The sequence below is a fragment of the Pleurodeles waltl genome, chromosome 6 (assembly GCF_031143425.1).
Source record: "Pleurodeles waltl isolate 20211129_DDA chromosome 6, aPleWal1.hap1.20221129, whole genome shotgun sequence".
NCBI lineage: Eukaryota > Metazoa > Chordata > Amphibia > Caudata > Salamandridae > Pleurodeles > Pleurodeles waltl.
Genome location: NC_090445.1, coordinates 821,586,837 through 821,608,551, shown reverse-complemented (window position 1 = coordinate 821,608,551; position 21,715 = coordinate 821,586,837). Strand labels below are relative to the sequence as shown.

General features: G+C 45.5%; 1 protein-coding gene across 7 annotated transcripts in view; it reads right to left on the bottom strand.

Annotated features, from left to right (window-relative positions):
* Window positions 1–21,715, bottom strand: part of SH3PXD2A (SH3 and PX domains 2A) — a 680,586-nt gene that overhangs the window by 159,504 nt on the left and 499,367 nt on the right. For all 7 annotated transcript variants that reach the window (XM_069239466.1, XM_069239465.1, XM_069239468.1 and 4 more), the window contains one exon: window positions 13,790–13,921. In XM_069239466.1, the coding sequence (XP_069095567.1) occupies window positions 13,790–13,921 (132 nt within the window). The remainder of the gene's footprint in view (window positions 1–13,789; window positions 13,922–21,715) is intronic.

Below are 21,715 nucleotides of genomic sequence, written 5' to 3'. Positions count from 1 at the left end.
CACCAAAACACCCCTTCCCAATACCTGTAAATCGTCAAGTGGACACAAAGTTCCTCTGCTTGCTCTTCTGGGTTCCTCTCTACCTATGTACATTTCCTTCCACTCAATGTTACGTTTTTTTAGTGGAGGACTGGTATGTCCACGTGACCACAATCTTTAAGACCTCGAAGTATTGGTCACAAACTTCAGTTCGGACTGGAATGTTACTAGTGGAGCAGGGTCAAGGCTGATTTGCATATGGCTGGGTCTAATCTGAGGTAGTATGGTATGCATAATAATGATGGGCTGAAGTGTGGCCTGAGTAATTAACAGTGGCTGTGATTAATTCAAACAACCCACTCACCACTTTGATTACTTTATCATCGATAAACATGCCTTGCTCTTTCAACTAAATGCTGACCATGCACACAGATATTTCTATTCACAAGAAAAGAGACTGGAAAAGTTCCTGAAATGTCTAACATCCCAACCCACTGCAGAAATGGATACAAGCAAGAGGTCTATACCTAAACAGATCCAAAGTAAAGTCGCTGCAATATTACTGTTTCAGTGCCCCCCATTCTAGGGTGATGTACAATCATCAGTAAATCAGCAAAAGAAGGTCATGTAAGGCATCTCAGGCTGGACTTACTTAAATACAGTTTTGTCCTACCTAGACTAATGCAATAGCATGCACTTAAGTCATCAAGAAAGAAGTGCTGGAATATTTACAATTCCTCCAAAACGAATCAACATTATTGGTTGTAGGATAAAATATAGAGACCATACAACATCCATCCCTAACTAACTCAACAGTGTCTCTGTAGACCAAAAGATGGTCTTTGTAGATTCTATACCATAACAACAAAGTGAATTAGTCCCACAGGCTCAAGTAGCTAATCATAAACTTGCACAAGACACCAAAGAGTGCTGAAACCTAACACTGGCACATGCTAAAGAACAACAGGAGCAAATCGGAGCTAAATCATTACAGGCACATTCTTAGGTCCGCTTGGCTGAAGCAATTTGAATACAAAGTAACACCAGCAAAAAGACCACATACAATGCTGCCAGGAGCTGAGAGCACATATTTTTCCATCAAGCATGCAAGAGCTAGGAAATCTAAAAATTAACAATTGTTGAGCAAACAATGACATTGCCTGCCCAGAGCATCATGACAAATTACCAGTAGAAAGAAAATAAATGGATACCACAAGTACTTAATGACTCCCATTTAGTCTAGTCCTACTTCAACCAGTGGGTGAAGTGAATTTAAAAAAGTATGGGCACTGTGATGTTGCGCGCAATGGGGTGTTGGTGTGGGGGTCAAAGGTGTGACTAAAAAAAAAAAAAAAAAATTCTGCAACTTTTTTTGCCTGTCACCTTCAAGTAACTAAATATATAATAACACAGCTTAAATGGAAAATAAATACAAGTTAAGTTAAGCAGTGAGAAATGCACTATCATACATTATAAAATCTCTAATTGTTAATGCACTGCATATGTCTATATCTGTAACCAATCAGCCTCAGAATTTAATCATGGTTGGTGCAATAAAGAATAGTAACTTATGTATGTTTAAGGCTAAGAGATCCCAGTCTGTGCTAGAAAGCATTATGAAATGTAAGTTAATGATCTAAACCATCATTACCCACAGTATAGGATAGATTGCTACAAAATGTGCAAAGATGCTTTGAGATAAAAAAAGGACTTCCAAAATACAGATTTTAATAATGCCCAGACTGGATGTAGTGTAGTAACTGTTCTTTAAAAGGACACACTTCATGCAGCACAGCTGGAAACTCCCTTGCAATACATCTCAAAAAGAATAAATCTGTCTCATCAGGAAGCTTCAAGTAACTCCATCAGTTATAGCCAAAACGTCTTTCAAGCACCCTTTACAAATGCGGTTGACCAGCTGTGCACATTTACATTTCTTTCAGGCAGCAGGCGCCCTGGCAAGAAGGCTTCTTTAGCTGTCTGCCCCTCCCTCAGTTTCACAGGACAGGAGACTCCCTGTCTTACACTTGAATGGGGAAATATTTCAGTTGTCGGAATTAACCGTCCCAGGACATCTGTCATTTCCCAAAAAGTAGGGGAACTGTTTTACTTAAATTAAAAAAGTGTGGGAACATCGTGCCCCTCACATGCCACCCACTTAAACCATTGACTGCAAGTATAGAAGGTACAAATAGCGCCTTGTGATATCTACCCAGTTGCTCTTCGTTCTCACATACTGATGTTCATGTGGAGGATGCAGAAGGTGAACTTCGGTGGGCACAGGTACACCATTTTATCATGGTGATGAGCACAAATGTTTTCAAATTACTATGACATGCTCTAACGATAGTGCTTTGCTAGTTCAGTGACTAAGAAGACAAGCCACGTTTAATAATGCAAATAAGAACAGAGCCAATGCTAAGCTTATAGATCTTTTGCTAGCTAACAACCTTTTGGTTTTGTCAATACTTGTTTTATTTTGTCATGGCTTGGTTAAAGCTGTATTGTTGGGGAGCAGCTGGCCACTCACCAGTAATAAAAAAAACTGGCTCAAAGCAAAAACAAATTTTTGGTATCAAAAAGCACACATGGCCATAGTAATTTCCATGCATTAAAGGGAGCTACTTGGTGTGCTCTTTGAGAAGTAGCAGAATGCCGTCTCTAGAGTGAAGTCAGCCAAGGGCTGAAGTGTACTGTCCCACTGCCCCATGCTGTATGATAGAGTGGGGGGAAGAAATATGTGAAGGATGAAAAGGTCTGCCTAAAAGTCCCTATAAGTAAGTACATTTTATATAAAATTGTACTACTATTAAAAGGCCTGCGCTAACGCCAGACCTGAACATGAGCCCCCATGTTGCAGCAAAAGAGTCATGCTAGAGATGCAGTGGGCACTTTGGATCCCTGGGCCATACTGCCGCTACCAGATTCACTACTGAAAGCTAGGCCTTTGTGCTAATGCTTACAGAATCAGACAGATTCCTGCTTGGGAAAAGTTGGTTGGAATTCTGCGATGATGGCCTAGCAATAGTATTTCCAAATGTGGCCTATGGGGAAGAAGGTTAAATCAAAGCTTTATTGATATTTCTTCTGCCTCTGTGAGGTTTGGCACAGGCAATGTTTCAGCTCTGCCGGATATTTAGAAGACGTGGCCTATGTGCACGCTCCTCATTTCCCCAAATAACAACTGTATTCATGCCTCTGCACTCCTATTTAGAAAGTCTTAGGAATCTTGGCCCTGTGCTCCCGACTTAATAGCTGAAGAAAGTTATCCATGCTACACAAGGCCTAAACCAGGTGCAGTTGGTTTTATCGGCGGTAGTTACAATGGTCACCCAGAGCTCCAACCACAGCAATTTCACAACGTGTCACAAGTAGCGATGATTCGGGCCTGCTAGCAATGGCACAGGGCAGCTTAGTGGTGCTGGGGGAACTACAAGTCCGTTCTTCCGCCCTAGACAGCAGCATCCTCCGACTCGGGGATGCACAATGCCAGACAGGAGACTGCTTCATGTGACCGTGCACCACGGGTTCCCCTGAAGCATGGCAGAAGGAGCGCTCGGGCCTTCATTTTCTCTGACACCTCACAGAGCCAGCGGGGCTTCGAAGAACTCCAGAGAATGTGGTCTTGAATTAATTAAATTATACGAGAGATGGACCTCAATGGGTCCCTCCTGATGAAGCCCGCCTCACCCAAATTCGCTGCCACTGTCAAAATAATCATCTGTCTGATAGGATGTCGAGCACAGGCAAAGCCTTTCAAGTGGCCCCTGAGGAGCGCCAGTGCTATACAAAAACAATAAAAAACACACAAAGAAGAAAGCCGGGCCTGGGAGGTTGAGTCTGGCAGGCTCGTAGATGAAGAATTGAGGTCCTCCGTGTTTGTTATCCCATATAGCATTAGTCAGCAATGTTAAGTCCATTTAAGATTAGGAGTGTGCAAAATGGTTACCAGGCAAGCGCAAGTTTGCTTAAATCCGGACTACTGCCTTCACACAGTTTGTAGAGCTTTCAACTTTTCCTTCCCTAGGCCCACGCATAGTTTTCCTACATGCAAATAAGCATGCCTAAAATAAGCACTGGCAAAATAAATAGGCCTGGTGTTGGCTGCCAGCCTGTTGACTTTGTCAATGGAAGTATTTTTTCATTTGAATGTTTGTAAACTTTCTTTAACAAAACATTTAAAATGGCACCCACGCATGCACACAAAAGCATACAGAGTGGCAGTTAATGTATTAAAGTTTAATAAAACGGAAAGATGGCAGCCCATGCTGGCACATTTATTCACACACACAAGCGAAGGTTAATCAATGATTTTGTAATAAAGTTTTACAAAAACATTAGAAGATTTCTGTCTGAACGTCAGCATGCATACACCTGCAGTGCCCTCTTTGAATGCGTTAGAAGCTCAGGGTAAGATGGATACGTGAATGTGCTGAACAGATTTACACTAATTCACAAAAAACACGTTTTCTGGGTAAAGATTGTGCTTTCTGCCAAACACAGAAACACCATCATTTTGGCTGTAGCTGTGTCTAAAGTTCGCATTGGCTAAAAGTGTCTCGACAATCCTCTTTTTTTCCCAGCCACTACTTTATAGATCACCTCGTAACTTTCCAGGAAGGTGCTGAGGTGGATAAACCTTTTTTGGGAAAGTTTTGCGAAGATTTGTTCAACACATATATGGGTTTTTAGCCAGCCCTCTTCAGCCATGGGTCTGTTGCTGTATCATTCATGTTTGTTTCACCTACTACAGCATGTAGCAGCCAACTTCAGACATAGGCTAACTCCCCTGTGCTAGGTTTCTTCTTTTTCTCTAACAGCACATCCTCACACACAAATGACTTCCTTTAGTGGCAGGGACTACTATAGCAATATGTGGTTTTTAAGATAAACAAAAATATATTTTGTTTTAAGCCATGTTGTATCATATTTATATTGGCAAAGTAATGCAGCTCCCATGACAACAGAGTTTTACAAACCCATGACAAAACAAAACTACCACTGACAAAGCCAAAAGACTGGGTGCAAATGTCAGGACTACTGGCTCAACCAGGGCATGTATTAATTAGACAATTGTTCATTTTCTGCCCGTGCCTGATGGTGCTGCTCACTATCTCAATGATATGACTAGAGAAAAAGTCAAACATTTAATAACGGTTCACCCCTAGAGTAAATCTCTTTACAGATTACAACTATATGGTTGCTGTGCCTTTGAGGAAGGAATCTTTAACTTCTAGCAAATAATAGCAATGTCATCTTCAGAAGAATAAGGTCCGAGGCATGGCTGCTCATGGAAATAGCGGGTGCCCTAGGAAGTCAATGGAGAGCATTACTGTCACTGTGGGAACTAGTGCTACACCGATGAGTAGCTTTCACACATTGTTGATAGTACAACACTGAAATTCACCACCTCAAACACAGGCGTGCAAAAACCCTGGCACCGTGAGGTGTTCCAGCCCATCAAGCCTAAAATCAACTTCAAGATAAGACAAGATTGTAGAATTTAAGAGTGAATATTAAGCGTGGTAGCAAACACAATAACCTCCTCAGTAGAAATACACTTTAGAAATGTGATTGTTTTAGACAGAGAGCACACACCTTCTGTACCTGCAATAGACTCTTTCCACAGCACCTAACACGCAATTGCCAGGCAATAATAGTGCTCAATGAGAGGAACCAAGACTCTCTTGCCTGAGGTGACAAACTGATAAATTACATTTTGTGAAATCCTGTGAGCGCTGAAATTAACATTAATAATTTTTACATGTATTTCTGCATTTGATTTAACATATAAGATGTATCAGCATAGAAAATAACATGTGACTCATAATGTGCCTACTTGATTGGCCATCATTGTGTATGGGGTTAACTAATAATGTACAAAATTTGTATTAAGAGTTTATATATGCTTAAAAATGTATTACTCTGTCATACTTGCAGCTAAATATTATGAACTTTATTTTGTACTAACTTAAAGGCCTTAAGTTTAAAACAAGGCAATGGTTTAATTGAGCATCTGCCAAAACATTGTAAGTTGTTATATTAGTAAAACGATCTCATGTGCACTGTATAACAAGTTCTTTGTCTGAATCTCAAAACTTGTTCAGAGCTTGTATTAACAAATGTATTTCTTTTAAGGAAATGGTGCATAATCCAAGTATGTTTCTACATCACTGTAACTGTTTATTCTAAGCGTATTTAGGAATGGAGAAGAACAATGAATTCTCTGAAGGTTCCACAAGTTGATTCTTATTGTATCTACTGAATATACGTAAATGGAGAAAAAACAACCATTGATGTGCGGATGTCCGTCTAGCATATTTTTATGCTATGTAGTAAACCTGTAATTGGACAATCTTCATCACAAGATGTTTCTGACCAATGGATAACGTGGAAAATTTTGTTTTAATCATCCTGCACTTGGAGTGCAGTCCACACTTTTGCCAATTCTTTCTTTGTCGTCTATGGAGCCACTTCTTTACTGATTTACGAGTCTCTTTGACTCTTGCCAGCCTGTCTACTGACGTTCTGGTATTTTATCATTTTGAGTTATTTTCTCATGCTCCATGCAACGATGCTGGTGCTTATTTTAGCGTTCGATGCTTAAAACTAAAGCATGTTGCTGCCTATCTTCGACATTAACCTGATGGCTCAGAGAACTTAGAGTCCAATTCAATTCTGACCCGTTCCCCTTTCCCCTCTCCCCTCTGTCCTGATGCTGATGTCCCCCTGATGAAGACGCCGGTTTGTTGATCATTAAGAACAGGTATTATAAAATTGCAATGTTTATTGTTGTTTTGTCTTTTGTTTTCCAGGACCCAACTGCTGTTTTGTTTTGATAGAGCCATAGACAGATGTTTTCTAAATTTATGTTACTAAACCTTTTGCATGAAGCCCAACATGCTGATGCTAATCTGCAGCTAGTGAGGTGTTTACTTCTGTTCATATGTTTGACAACTGACAGCATTAAATTGCTGATCAAAGGAATGTTATAACGCTGGCTCAATTACTATTACTATTGATTTGTACCTTTGCTACTGAAGTTATAGTTGTTGTAGCTCTGATAAAGCTAAGATTCTTTAGGCATTTCAGACAGCCTGTGTTGTTTTTATACTTTTATCGTATGGTTTTGAGACTAATTTACATGATTTTAGTATTGTTAATATAGGGAAATAAACATTTTAACCAATATCAGAAGGTGTGGTTATTTGTGGCCAAATGGGTCATGGTGCATTATTTACTGACTCTTTAATGATCTTTATTGTTTAATTTGATGTTTTATGTGCTACCCAGAGTATGATCATCTTGAACGAGTCAAAAGGTTCATTGGACTTAAGAACGCATCTGCTTATTAGTTACTATAACTAAACAGATAAGCCTGAGTGCGCTCACAATCCTTGGAGAAGACATCAATCTTGTTTAACGCTTCCTTCCTGTGCAGCCCCATGACTATGTGTGGAATACAATATCTCTCTATAAAGTATGTATGACACCACCTTTGCAACAAAACAAAGACGAGTAAAGGCTACCCACTGTGTAATTCAGTATAGACTTATTTTCAAATTGGAGCGCATGACTTACTCCACTAGCAGAAGTCCTTGCCACAATTTAAGTCCTCTTTATCAAGTGGCAACAGAGTGCACATATTTAAAAGGTCGTCCTTGAGCTGGAATAGCTTCAGCTTTAGCATTAGAATTGTAAATGGAGTGCCAGAGTTGTCTGTTCACATTATGTTGTTTTTAACTGTAAGCCGAAGTGTAGGTAAATAGTTGTTGCACTGACTGGTAATAGACACGGGTAGATAAAGATACATGTCTTATACCTCTACTGTCTCAACACTTTAAATACTTTGCCACAGCTCCATATGGTTATGAAAGTGTCTTACCCGATGCCACTTGATCTTTTTGAGGCACAGCAGAAGGCGCTAGCAGAGCACAAATGTGTACTGGATTACCCGTATCCAAGATGGACGTTAACCATGTCATTAACCATGTTATTAAGTAAAGACACTGGAGGGCAAAGCTTGGAGTCTTCTCATCTAGCTCAATAGCAATATGGTTTCCTCGATTTTGGAAAGATGCAGCTGCATCAAGTGGATGGAGAGAGAGGGTTCCCATTTGATCTTTGAGGACACTCTCCGTATTTTGTGTTGTGGGGGCTAGAGGAATACATGCGGTGACAGCTAATACTTGCACTTCCCAGGTCACTCATTTAGCTGTTTAGTGAAATGTTCTTGTGGGAAGCGCAGCCTATGGAACAACAGGGTTACAGGCATCATGCAGATATCACGAGGTCCAACACTGTCTATATTCAAGATGCTGAGATTTGATTCACTGTCAAAAACTAAGAGCTGCGGGTGTCGTGGCAGGTGTTTGGCCTGATAAACAAAGTGCCAGGCATAGTGGTATATCACTGGGCTACTTCATGGATGAATCTTACGAATTAGTGGAAAGGGCAGAGTAACAAAAGCTTTTTTTATGCCAGACACCTAGGCAAAGGCATGTGTTCTCTTGATCATACATAGAGACAAAAGTGTATTTTTTTCCCACAGTGGCTCCTGATAATGTAGTTGATCAGCTATTGATAGATCTCACCCAGTTATGGAGCGAGTCACCGTAGTTCTCTTAAGTAACAGCAGGGGTTCATTCGACAAAAAAAGATTCCCGTACTGTAAGTGCAGTTCAGTGGGGCACAGTGGGGGAGGGGGTTTATACTTGGAAAAGTAGAGGAGCTTCGCCAAGCCTAGGGTTCCCTGCAAAGGGGAGAAAGAGGCAACCCTTGACTGTTTGGCCGAAGCTCACAGCTTTCAACAACAATAAGAGTCAGAAGTTTGACAATATATACGATATATTTTTTTCCCAGGGAGTATCCCTGCTAGGAAATATCCGATAGTTTATGTGAGTATCTAAGTAAGGCAACTACACCAGATTTTGACCTGGAAGGTAAGGGACTCTGTTTACTTTGTAAACCAGGTAAGCAAGGATTATAGGAATTCTCATGTGTTTCCAAGCCTGAACTGGAAATGGGGAAAAACCCACAGCTACAAATAGTGTAAGCGGAAATCTGTGCGAAACCTGCACTCCAGCATTTACGCATGAAAGCCAATTTCAGGCAGCACTGGGTTGAGAATAAACAAGAAAGATGCAAGAGGTTCCTAAGATGATTTTTCTAATTTGTTTGTCAGTTTGCTTAAAAACATCTAAGCACTTATGAAGAATTTAGATTTTTTTTTGGCAGACAGCAAGGTGGAAAATACGGCAGCTAGCAAAAGGAATGTTCTGGGGGAGGTGAGTGCACAAACAAGGTAGACAACAAGCTTTTGCAGAACCTTCCTTGTGATAAATACCTCTCCACTTGGAAGGATGTTCATATTGTGGGAACCAGGGAAGAGGACGTCAATCCTGATAACCACCTCCTACGTTCATCTTCCAAAATTGATTACATATGTTCTTAATTTGATAACATTTGTAGTTTGACTTGATAAATGTTGCCAAGCCTTATTTTATGAATGTCAGTGAAAGCCCTGACAAGGCTGGAGTAGGTATTGTTATACAAACGTTTTACATGTTTAATCCAATAATTAGTGTTCGAGATATTACATTTTCTACTCTTGAATTTCCGACCTTCGTCCATCTTTGGAAACATATGGTCTGCTGTTCAGCACATGAAGATCTTGGTCATTACAGATATGGACCATTTGACATAATAATGGAGAGACGTAACTTATCTTTAACACTCAGAGGTTTTCCTGACAAACTTTAGTTTATGTTTTGCCATGGTACTGAACCGAGCCTCTCTGGGAGGGTACTACATGTTTCGCCTCAAGTTATAAAGACTGGGTGTTTAAGTTCTCTGTTATGTGTTTCCATACATTGGGTGAGGAAATTGACCTCTGCCTGTGTCAGGGCGCCCCTTTAAAATAACACAATGCACTTAAAGTAAAATAATGTAATTTCCATTTAAGTTTCCTATTTTCAGTACATAGTTCCTACAGCTTTTTGTGACATGAACTTTTGCTGCAATGGAACCACCACAGGGGTTAGAATAGATGCCCAACACTGAAGAAGGTTACTGGGCTCTATGAAAGGTCAGCACATTTACACCCACCCTATGGGTTAGCTTGTTGTTGAGCACCTGATGCTGAGCTGACATAAATTGGTTTACATGCTTTTCTCGTTACCACTGAGAGAATCCAAATGCTGACACGTAGGCCCCATCCATCCACAAGACAACCTACAGGTCCCATGAAAGATCTACACTCATCATCATTTCAGTTGTGTAACGCAAAACCCATAAATGGCCAAGGGGTTGCAGGGACCAGTGACAAACACATAAAAGGGGTCTTGGTGACAATGTCATATATTCTGTGAGTCATAAGACCGCCTTTCTTGAGCATCAAAGGCTCACTTTTGTTCTTTGCTTTGATGAAAATGGTATTGATCTGGACTGGTCCATTTGACCCGGTGGTGTTCTGCTAGAGACCCTGATTCTCCTGTATGCTGTTCACTGGGTGGCAGGGCTGGCTTTAGGGTGGTGCAAGCGGTGGGGCCGCACCGGGTGCTGACCTGGATTGGGGGGGGAGGCGATCTCAGGGGGGAGCTGTGTTTAGCAATGATTTACGAAAGTTGTAATTTAAAAGCACCTGCTGAAAAGTTCCTTGTGCGTCCAGCCTTCAGGAAACAATTAAAATGCCAAGATACCTCTTGTAATTATCATTCCTGCTAGGGAGAGAGATGGGAGTTTTGTCTAGCAGCAGCTTTGACTCACCATTAAGTAGCATAGAGGGTTAATAAGCCTGCTGCAAAGAACAGAACTATATTTTATGTGGATAGCTGAGTGGATCAGTAAAGCCAGCCTTTACAAGTACTTTAAAACAAATGACTATGTGAAGGGGGACTATGGAGAGATGAGGGGTACATTTGACGGGTGGTAGTGAGTGAATCTGGTGGAGGGGGCACCAAAAAAGACTGTCGGACAGGGTTCAACCAGCGCTAAAGCCGGCCTTGCGGGGTGGTCAGCCACTACACTGCCTGACATCTTGACTGGCCGCAGCAAGGGAAAGATCTAACTCCTTGGGGGAGGCCTAGCTCTCTCAGCAGCCTGCTCATCCCTTCCACTTCACAATTCTTCTCTGTTCCAGACACAAAGATTATGGAATTGTTGTTTTAAGTCCGAACTACCTGAATCGAAAAAGGTCTGATCCAATGGAATTTTCAGGCCTGTGAGTCTGTGCTCCATGTTTCCCTCCTGACAGTCTTAATTGTTACATTATCAGAAGCAGCGATTTCGCAATAAAACTGATTCAAAAGTCTATGTTTTTATATAACCACAAATTCTGATACTATCTAAGTGCGCGTGTGTCTGTGGGGAGAGGTGGTGATAACAGGCCTTTTAATGCCAGGCTTCCAAGTACCAGTTAACTGTTAGAGGGATAAAATTAAGTTTTTAAAAAAGTTTGGAAACAGCTGAGCATGTGCAGTCTGGCGACGGCGATTCAGGTCTCCAGTGACTGAGTGAGCCCAGGAGGGATTGCGTGTCAGGCGCCTGCTCTCTGTCAGCTCTGCGCGCCGAGAAGGGTTTGCTTTGGCGGGGGTTGATAAATGTATCCAAACGCTGCTCGGGGGGCGGGCAGGGCCTCTTGACCGCGGCCCAGGGCTTGGCTTCCCCGTCTCTGTGGGAGTGGACACGCTGCGAAGCGGTCAGGAAGGGCCGCTGATTTTGGCTGCTCTGAGGGAAAGTTCAGCATCAAGTTAGGAAAGCAGGGGATCCTTATAACAAACATGATTTCTTTCCCAGAGACGTTTTTACGGGCGCTAAACGCACAATTAAAGTTGTACAAACGTGTGAAACCGATAAAATAATCTTAATAAACTAAGGAAAGTTTTAAGTAGATCATCACATTACATAAGCATGTAGCAGCAATACATAAAAAGCTGCTGAGCACGGCTGTCCTTGTAACTTTTGAGCGATTCCAGTATGGCACTCAGCATATGCTGTAAAGTTCCTAGGGCACGGGTCTGCACATATGTGAACACCTGCAGACTTTCCATTATCCACAGGAAGAATGCCTCGGTGTGCTGGCTGTGCAATGAATGTGCTGCCCAGCTGGTGTGAACTCCTAAATGCCGCCCCTAGGGAAAACTGCGGTAAAAGGATCACCAGGACTCTGCTTGGCAGGAAATAGCGGGGCAACAAGAGAGGCCCTTTTAAAGAACCATCGTGTTATTACCCCAAATAAGTTACTACGAAAAATATCAACAAAATTGAGCCTTGACCAGATTTACAAGCACAGCCAGTTGAGTAGGCCCAAAAAAAAAAATCTCAGAGAGAATGCACCACCCCCTATTGTATTCTAATGGGATTTATATAGAACTTAGCGGGTTGAAGTGCTTTGTGGTATGGAGCGCATGAGTTAGGTTTATGTCAGACTCCCCGTTCACCCTGCATTCCCGAGTTATGTTTATCCAAGGTAACCCTTCCATCCTCAACATAGGAGTTTCATTTACTCCAAACAGGCCTATTTCAGGCCCTATCCCAGGGGCGCATTGTCCCCCTGAATGTAACTATTAAAGGGCTCGTTGGTGTCCCCTTGCAATATTCTGACCCGCCACAATTTCATGAATGCACGAACAGCCAAGTGAAGTGTTCAAACTTCCTTTAAAAACGCAGTAGTTTTGCACAAATTAGGTTACTGAAATGTCTTTGCGCGTCCAGCCAAGGTATGACATCGGGAAGGAACAGCTGAGGCAAAAACAGGGGTAGCGGAAATGCCTGCTGCAAGAGAGGTAAGGCCTGCTGCAAGAGAGGTAACCCTTGCTGCAAGAGGTAAGGCCTGCTGCAAGAGAGGTAACCCTTGCTGCAAGAGAGGTACGGCCTGCTGCAAGAGTGGTCAGGATGATCCCAGTGATCGAGTCAAATCTGGCTTCTTCTTGACAATTACATCATTACAATATTCAACTACAGTACATCTCCCAAAACCTTATAATATGCAAAGACTTCTCCAAATATTAAAATAAAAACATGCAGAGTCAACACCCAAAGACATTTGTGTTTGCGGAATTGTACGGGAAGGCTTGAACAATGTGAGGGGCTCCTTTGGTTGGTAATGGTTCTATGGCTTTGCACATCTCGGCTTCTAACCACAATTTGCAATGGGAATCCCACAAACCACAGTGGGTGTGCAATGCCTGCTGAGCTGCCTTCAGGTATGCAGGAGCACTAGCGACGTGTCCCTCAGAGGATAGCCCACAATGCTGACAAGGCTTAGAAAATATGATAATTTGCTGACCACCTATATTCCGCCTCCAGGTATAGAAAACAGTAGTAGGCCGGGTCTGCAAACAAGGTCACTGCTGTGTACCACACTCGGCAACAGTGCAGAAAGAATGCCCGTCAGATGCACAAGAGAATGAGAATGCAAACTCAGGTCACAAATAACACAGAATCAACAACACCGTTTTTTCATCACTGTTTTTCAGTGCGGTCTTGCTTCACTAACGTGGATATCACATTTATGCACTTTAACAAAAGTTTATATGAATACATGCGTATAACAATGTTAAAGACGTTCTTGTGCTGCATTTATTCAATGTAGTACATTAAAATGCGTATTTACAGGGGACATTCTTCAAGTAAAAGGACACATTTTGGCCCCAGTCCCAAACCAACAAGGGGAGACTTCGAACTTCCCAGCCAGCAGCCGAGCACAGTACCAGATGGAGCTAATGCACAGCTCCTGGAGGGGAGGGAGAGGAAAGAACAGAAACAGTGGTGGGGAGTGCAGGAGGAGACTAGTCAGAAACAGCCTTACCGCTCTCGTTCTTCTCGATCACGTCCACCACCTCCCCGGCCTGCAGGCTGATCTCGGAGTTCTCCTGCTTGGCATAGTTGGAGACCACCACGTATTGCTCCAGGATCATGGGGTCAGAGTTGGGGTCCGAACCTGGGGATGGGAGAAAGCAAGCGGTCAGCCAGCTGCCGGACATCGCTCCCTTGGGATGACCTCGGTCCACCCGACTCATGGTTGGCCACCTCGTCGCCCGCGCCCAGCCAATCAGAAACCAACGTGAGCTCGCTGCATCTCCGCAAGTGGCCGGCCATATAGAAGCAGCCTCCCCTGGCCCCCAGCAGAGCAGCGCAGAGGGACATTGGGAGGCGAAGTGCGCGCTGCACGGGGAACTATTCACAGGGTTTCATGGTGGCCTCTGACGGCTCCCACATGACTGCCACTGCCACGGTCCCGGTCCAGCGGAGGGCGCAACCCAGGGCCAAGATGTGCACAGCCCAAAGAGAGAGCAGAGAGTCCCCCTCTCTAAGGCAGAACTCCTTCTCCTCTCCTTAGGGCTCGAGCTGGAACTCAAAGGGGTCCGTGCAGGCCAATCGCATGCGCCGCTCGCCAGCCCTTAAATAGAAACACATGAGGAGAGCGCGCGGGGAGGGGCGAGGATGCAAGAGGAGGAAAGGGAGGCAGGGATGGAGGCAGGGATGGAGAGGAGCGCTGCGAGCTAGGGGAGCATGTTTACTTGAAGCGAAAGGAAAAAAACTCTTGTGCCAGATTTCTACTAATACAGAATTAGTCTCTTCCAAGAGCCCGGTGTTCCTTCCCCAAAAAATTGCTTCTGAATATATAAAGGGGAAAAAGGCGCGCACAGGCCGAGCCAAGCGTTTCCAGCTGCCACCCCACAGCTAGCCATTGGCTTCGGTCTCCTGTCCGGCAGTGTCCCCTCAGGCTCCATGCGGCGCGCGCTGTCACAGACGGTGCGGCAACTGTCGCGTGCCGAGGAGCGCGTGCTACTCACACTCGGTGCAAAAGGGGGCGGTGCACGGGCCCGCGCTTCACAGGACAATGCCGAGAGCACACGGTCATTCACGCTGCAATGACTAGTACTAACAGGCCACCGTGGCTACCATAGGGGCGTGTACCCCCCCCAGAGAGCATAAGTAGCCATGGAACAGGCTCTGCACAGGCACCTCACACCAGTCCTACTCCTAACTCCCAGAGGAGCTGGCAGCGAGCTATTATGAATCTGCTTTGGCGACAGAGAGGAATGTGTTCCATTTATTTTCATAAGGACCCCACGAACTATTTATGTTTACAATTTCCACTGCAGGTAGGTGGTCTAGTAACTAGCTTGCTTGTTTCCGAAATAGCCAGGGATAGTTTTCAATGGTGGGGCAGGTGCAGTGGCACCGGGCCCAAGGGAGGGTCCCATTCAACCCTGATTATTGTTATCTTTTACAATCCAAACAGCAGCTCGGGGTTCGCATTCTCCGGGTTGCTCTAGGGCTCATGGCACACTGGCTACACCACTGGAACTAACTGTCCTAAAATCAAATCTTGGCTTCCCATCCCAAAAGGATATGGTCTCCGTCTCCCTGTGCCCCACACTTCTGTTTGCCATGGTCAAAATCCATACACTTTGCACTCGTGCACTACTATTTTTGCACCGACATTTGCATTTCTGCTCGATATGGAAAAATAACTATTTACTGAATGGTGTGTGAAAATTGAATTTTTGCATCGGTTAACCGTTAACAGATTCAAAGGTACTGTTCTGACGGTGATCAATTTATGGAAATGTTGGCTAAAAACTCAGCACCATACTACGTAATTTGGAGCCAATAGTTCTTTGGAACAGTGCACATTCTGATGTTCGCGCTATGAGCAGAGGACTAACCGGATTCTGGCAAGAGGAAGAAAGTCAATCTCACAGTCTTTGATTTTTTTTGTAAGCGTTATCAGTTAAAAACTACCCCATGTATTTGCGGAAGAAAGTAAAAAGGCTGGACTACAGTTTGCGCGCATTATTAAAAAAACTACGGTGACATTCTAACCACGTCAATAAACACTCAGCCGTAACATCACACAGGGCGTGACACACAAATTCAAAATCACTAGCTTTTTCTATTTAGACTGCAACTCAGCACTTCAAACAATGTATTTAAAAACTGAGTATAGAAGTTAATATTTTCTCAATAAAAGCGTTGGCGTTAATATTTGCTAAGGGTTAGAGCGTTTCAAGAAAAAAGCACAGTAGATTTTGTGTTTCCATCCTGGCAGCCCCGCAAGCCTCAGTCACCACCGAAGACTCCTCAGCGGTAGGTTGGCGGTCACTTACTCATCAAACAAACTTCCCACACAACTCGACCTTCGATTATACAGAGAACCGTGTTTATCGCAGCCTCACACATGAACATAGATTCCTTTCTGCTTACCCTCCACCCCTTCCCAATCCTCAGAGGAGTCCTGGTCGATCACCCTGGAGGAAACACAGCTCCTTATTCCTGAACTTTACTTTCTTGCCATAGAGTACTCTCTCGACCTAGCCATTATTAATGCCCTATATGCAATTGTTTGATGTGCAATCTGATGCTGGTAAACAGTGGCACCACGTGATGCTAGTAAACACTGGTACCACGGTAAATACCTCACCAGCTGCACTATTAGCACGTCATGTCTAGATAATGAGGTTGGAAAGTCTTCGGTATCATTGCGCCCCGACTACCTTACGTATTGTCACTTTCTGAAAATTTCTGCTTGGGCGAAGGACATCACTGTTTTCCCAGGAGAAATTTGCGGACGAAAGTAAACATGTAGAGTTGTGCTAACTATGCACAACTAAGAACCACGATTTCCATACATTTTCATTTGCACCCAAACTAGGATCAGTGAGGCCCTTGTTATGCCTGCTTCAAACACACACTGAACTCAAGAACCGCTTTGCTGCCCTGTTGTCTACCCTTCCCAGGAGAGGCAGTGCATCCCTGTTAGTGCACCTCGTGGTAAAGCACTGCTGATAATGTGCAGATTACGAGTGAAGGAAAGGAGTGAATTAGTTTGAGGATATAGTTCTGAAAAGTGGTCCCAACATGGACTAAAAATGCTAATTAAATATATAAAGTCATAGAGACAGTATAGCTGAAACGGGCAAGGTATTTTACTTCCATAGAACCCATATATCGGTTAATTCGCTGTTAGCAATGATTAGCAGTGCTTTAAATGGGCCGGTACTCTCTGGTACTGAGTACCGGCACTTTTTTATTTTGAGAGGGAGAGTACCGGCATATCTCAAGATAAACGTAATACTTTTAATTGGAGAGTACCTGCACTTCTCGGAAACAAGCAGGTACTCTATCACAGAGTACCTGCACTTCTATTTTTCCATTTAAAGCACTGCTTACAAGAGACTGTATCTCTGCAGACAGAAGAAATGACATCATCATGCTCCAAGACCCATCACACCAGCTCTGCACCATGGCAGAGATACACATACATACACACTTACACTCTGCCCACTTCTCTTGCTGTGTCCCGGGATGCCTCACAGCCCCAGCCAGTGTCCTCTGCGAACATCATCAGGGTCGAACTGGCCTACAGGGCCATCCGGCAGTGCCCTATGGGTCTGACAGACCCAGGTGTGGGCTGTGTTTTGGGCTGTTTGGTGAGCTATCCCTCTTCCTCTCTCGGCGACAGTGACCTTGAGCACTTTACGTTGCCCATAGATTTCCATGGTAGAAGACTAACTCATGGGGGTATCTAAATGGCTACATCTGCTCTCCGAATGGCAAGATGCTAAGGAGATGCTCGCTCAATGTCCCAGGTTTGATATCCTACAAGACTGCTCAGTGCTTCATTAACTTGTGCACAGCAAAGTATAACCTACAAATTACAAGATCTAGTTATTTGAATACTGCTCAGTTCTAATGCACCAGCTCTACAGACACGTGAGGCACAGGGTGCAAAACTGAAATACAGCTACAACATTTTAAGCTGTTGTGCTTCTGAGACTGAAAATAATGGCAATGGAGTTCAGTAATAGCACCATCTTATAGAGACTTCTAGTTGCAGATTCCTTACCTTAGAATTTTCCCCCAGGCGTCAGATTGGATCTGGAGTTTTTTCTTCGAGCGATACCCTTGTGCGTCAGTAGGTGGCGTCGGTCGACTCTGCAGGTGTCGTGGTCGCCGTGATGACATCGGGAGCAGTACATAGACGCCGCCCTCGCGCAGTGACGTCAGTTCTTTTCTTTCCGCGCCATGCGCTGATCCGGAGAGAGCTACCCTAGACTATTTTTTGGCCGAATTAGACCGTTTTGCCAAGCTTTTTTGGTACAACTTGGTGCGTCGAGAATGTCCTCGAAGACCGGGTTCAAGCCTTGTGAGGACTGCCATCGGACGATGTCAGTGACAGATCCTCATCACGTTTGTCTGTGGTACCTCGAGTGCGACCACGACCCAAAGTCGTGCTCCGAGTGTCGGGCCATGCACCCAAAAGCTTTGAGGGAGCAGTCCCTAAAGCTAATGGCGGCCTGGCACTCGACTCCGTGTAGGTCCCGGTCTCGCTCGAGAGGAAGGTCTCGTGATTGGTCGCGGAGTCATCATCACTTGACTTCTTCGAAGTCCCATCGCTCTCCGACTTTACCCCGTCGCTCGGCCAACGCGACGCGGGACGAGCGTCCAACCACTAGGCCTCTGTCCTCGGAGCCAACGTCTGGGTCGACTCCGCGCTTCCCCGAGTTTCCAGGAGCGACACCCGCCCAACTTAAAGAGTTTTACGAGGCCATGCGCCTCATCTTTGGGCGGGCCGACCCCGATACGGCACCTTCGGGCCCAAGGGGTTCAGCTGAGGGGCCTTCGGGTTCCGCGCCGACGGCTTCGGCCCCGGCCACCAAGGTCGCATCCGAAACCATGCGCAGATCTGCACCAATGCCGGTCGCACCATCAAGACCTTCCCCGGCGCCGGGTCCATTATCGACGCTCCCGACATCGGTAGTGGCCACTATCGACATCGACCCAATTCTCATCCCTGACAACTCGGAGTCGGAGCGGCGTCAGCTGAGGCCGTCATTGGCTTCGGTGGGCCCTATTCACCAGAGGTCAGATTCAGACCCATTTTCCTATGGGTACGAATACAGGGAGGAATTGGAGGGGTCCCTGGACCCTTATGAATACCAGGATGACCCTACTATGGACTGGGCACAGGACTTGGGCGAAGCCCGTGGTCTGGATACTTCTCCTGATGCTGGCATGCTGTCTCCTCCTACCGTGGCTATGGATGGCGGAGGGAGCTACTTATAGTATGGTAGTTAGTAGGGCGGCTGAGGTCCTTGGCCTTGAGCTACCTACTGTGGAAGTCAGGTCTAATCTCCTGACGGAGGTGCTTCAGCCCGGGGTTCTACTTCGGAACCCCGTCTCCCATTCAATGAGGCCCTCAGTGATGTCCTTTTGGGTAACTGGTCCAAACCCAACACAGGGGCTCCTGTGAACAGGACTATCGCTCGCCGCCATCGGGCTGCGCCAAACGACCCAAAGTTCCTGTCCCAACATCCTACTCCTGAGAGTCTTGTAATCCAGGCTTCCTCTTCTTCTGACCCGTTCCCTTCCTCAGCCCTGGATAGGGAATCCAAAAGGATGGAACAATTTGGTAAGAAGTTTTCTTCTTCCTCCAGCCTAGCACTGCGGTCTGTGAACACCGCATGTCTTTTGGGCCGTTATTCCCACTCACTGTGGGATACAGTTGCGCAAGTCCTGCCGCAGATACCAGAGGAGGCCCATGCTATTGTCTCCCAAGCAGTGAAAGATGTGAGGGACGCAGCAAAGTTCACTATCCGTTGTGGGCTGGATACGACCAACTCTCTGGGCAGATCGGTTGCAACGACAGTGGCCTTACAGCGCTACGTCTGGTTACGTACTTCTGGCTTCTCGGGGGACGTCCAACAGTCACTCATGGACATGCCCTTTGATGGCACTCGTCTCTTCGGAGACAAAGCGGACTCTGCCTTGGAGCGATTCAACGATTCCCAGGCTTTGGCTCGGTCCCTTGGTCTTTCCTCTGCCACATGCCCACCACAGTCCACTTTTCGTCCCTTTCGTGGACATGGAAAGGGCGCCCTGTTGCGTCCTCAACCCAGCCACTGTGCCATGCACGCTGGACAGCCTATGCGTGGCCGTGGACGCGGAATCCCACGTGGCCGTGGGACAGGGAACCAGAGGTCTGTCCAGTCTGCCTCTGCCCCCGCTGCAGCCTCCAAACCCTCCTAGTCCGTCCCCTCACACCTGCCTAGTTGGTGGCAGGATCCGCCATCACCTGCCCCACTGGGAACATATCACCACGGACGGGTGGGTTTTGCAGATCATTCGGAAGGGCTACTCCCTCCCTTTCGAATCTGCACCACCTTGGTCTTGGGTTTCGGTGAGACTGACGCTGAGGCTGCTGGGCCTCATGGCCTCCTTCATCCTGCTAGTAACACATGCCAGGTGGCATATGCGGGCTCTGCAGTGGGACCTGAAGTTCCAGTGGTCGCAGCATCAGGGAAGTCTCTCTGACATGGTCCAGATCTCGGAGGGGACTGCGAAAGACCTGCAGTTGTGGCAGATCCCTTCCCCCACCAGATCTCTCTATAGTGACAGATGCGTCACTTCTGGGGTGGGGCGGCCACATGGGAGAGGCGGAGATCAGAGGCCTCTGCTCTCCGGCGGAGTCGGGACTCCACATAAATATGCTGGAGCTCTGGGCGATCAGGCTTGCGTTGAAACCATTCCTTCCATTTGTGGTATCCAGAGCTATTGAGCATGTCCATCAGACTGCCTCTTTGGGCGGATCTTCTATCACAGCAGCAGGGGACAGTCCTCCACCCGAACCTGTCCAACCTCCGCCTTCATGCGTGGAGATCGAGCAGCAACAGTTGACAGCATTTTCCCTTCCACCCGAAGTCAGTAATGTTATCTTGGCAGCCAGGCGTCCATTGACTAAAACTGTATACGCCAGTCATTGGAATAAATGTGTGGTATGGTGTACCAACAAATCTGTTGACCCCTTTTCTGCCCCTCTTTCAGAGGTTCTTCTGTTCATTCTTTCTTTAGCCCAGCAGGGCTCTGCATTGGGCACCCTTAAAGGGTATTTGTCTGCAATTTCTGCCTTTTTTAGGCTTCCTGATCAGCCCTCACTCTTTAAATCTCCTATTGTGAGAAGGTTCTTAAAAGGGCTCACCCACTTATTTCCTCCCACTCCCTTCATCATGCCTGAGTGGGATCTTAATGTTGTACTTACTTACTTGATGTGTACCCCCTTTGAGCCAATGCATAATTGTCCCTTGCGGCTCCTCACATTCAAAACTGTCTTTCTCATCGCTATCACCTCTGCTCGCAGGGTGAGTGAGCTTCAGGCCCTTTCCTCAAAGCCTCCATACTTGTCTGTACACCCTGACAAACTACGCACTAGAGCTTCCTTCCTTCCTAAGGTGTTTACACCATTTCATGAAGGCCAGTCCATCACTTTGCCTACCTTCTACGCACCCCCACATCCTTCCCATGAGGAGGAGAGACTCCACCGTCTGGACCCAAAAAGAGCGTTGGCGTTCTACCTCAATCGTACTAAAGATTTCTGGGTGGACGATCAACTCTTTGTTGGCTATGTGGGTACGAAGAAAGGAAAGGTGGTGCAAAAGGTACCATCTCTCGATGAGTGCTTCTTTGCATCAAAATGGCTAAAAAGCAACCTCCTGAAGGCTTGCGGGCTCATTCTACCAGAGCAACTGCTGCATCCTCTGCGTTAGCACGCAGAGTTCCTGTCCTGGATATCTGTCAGGCAGCTACATGGGCATCCCTGCACACGTTTGCTAAGTATTACTGCCTGGATAGTCAGGTCTGTCAAGACGGCTACTTTGGTCAGTCAGTTCTGCAGGACTTTCTAGTATGATCTTGGTTCACAGCCCACCACCGAGGATGGCATTGCTTG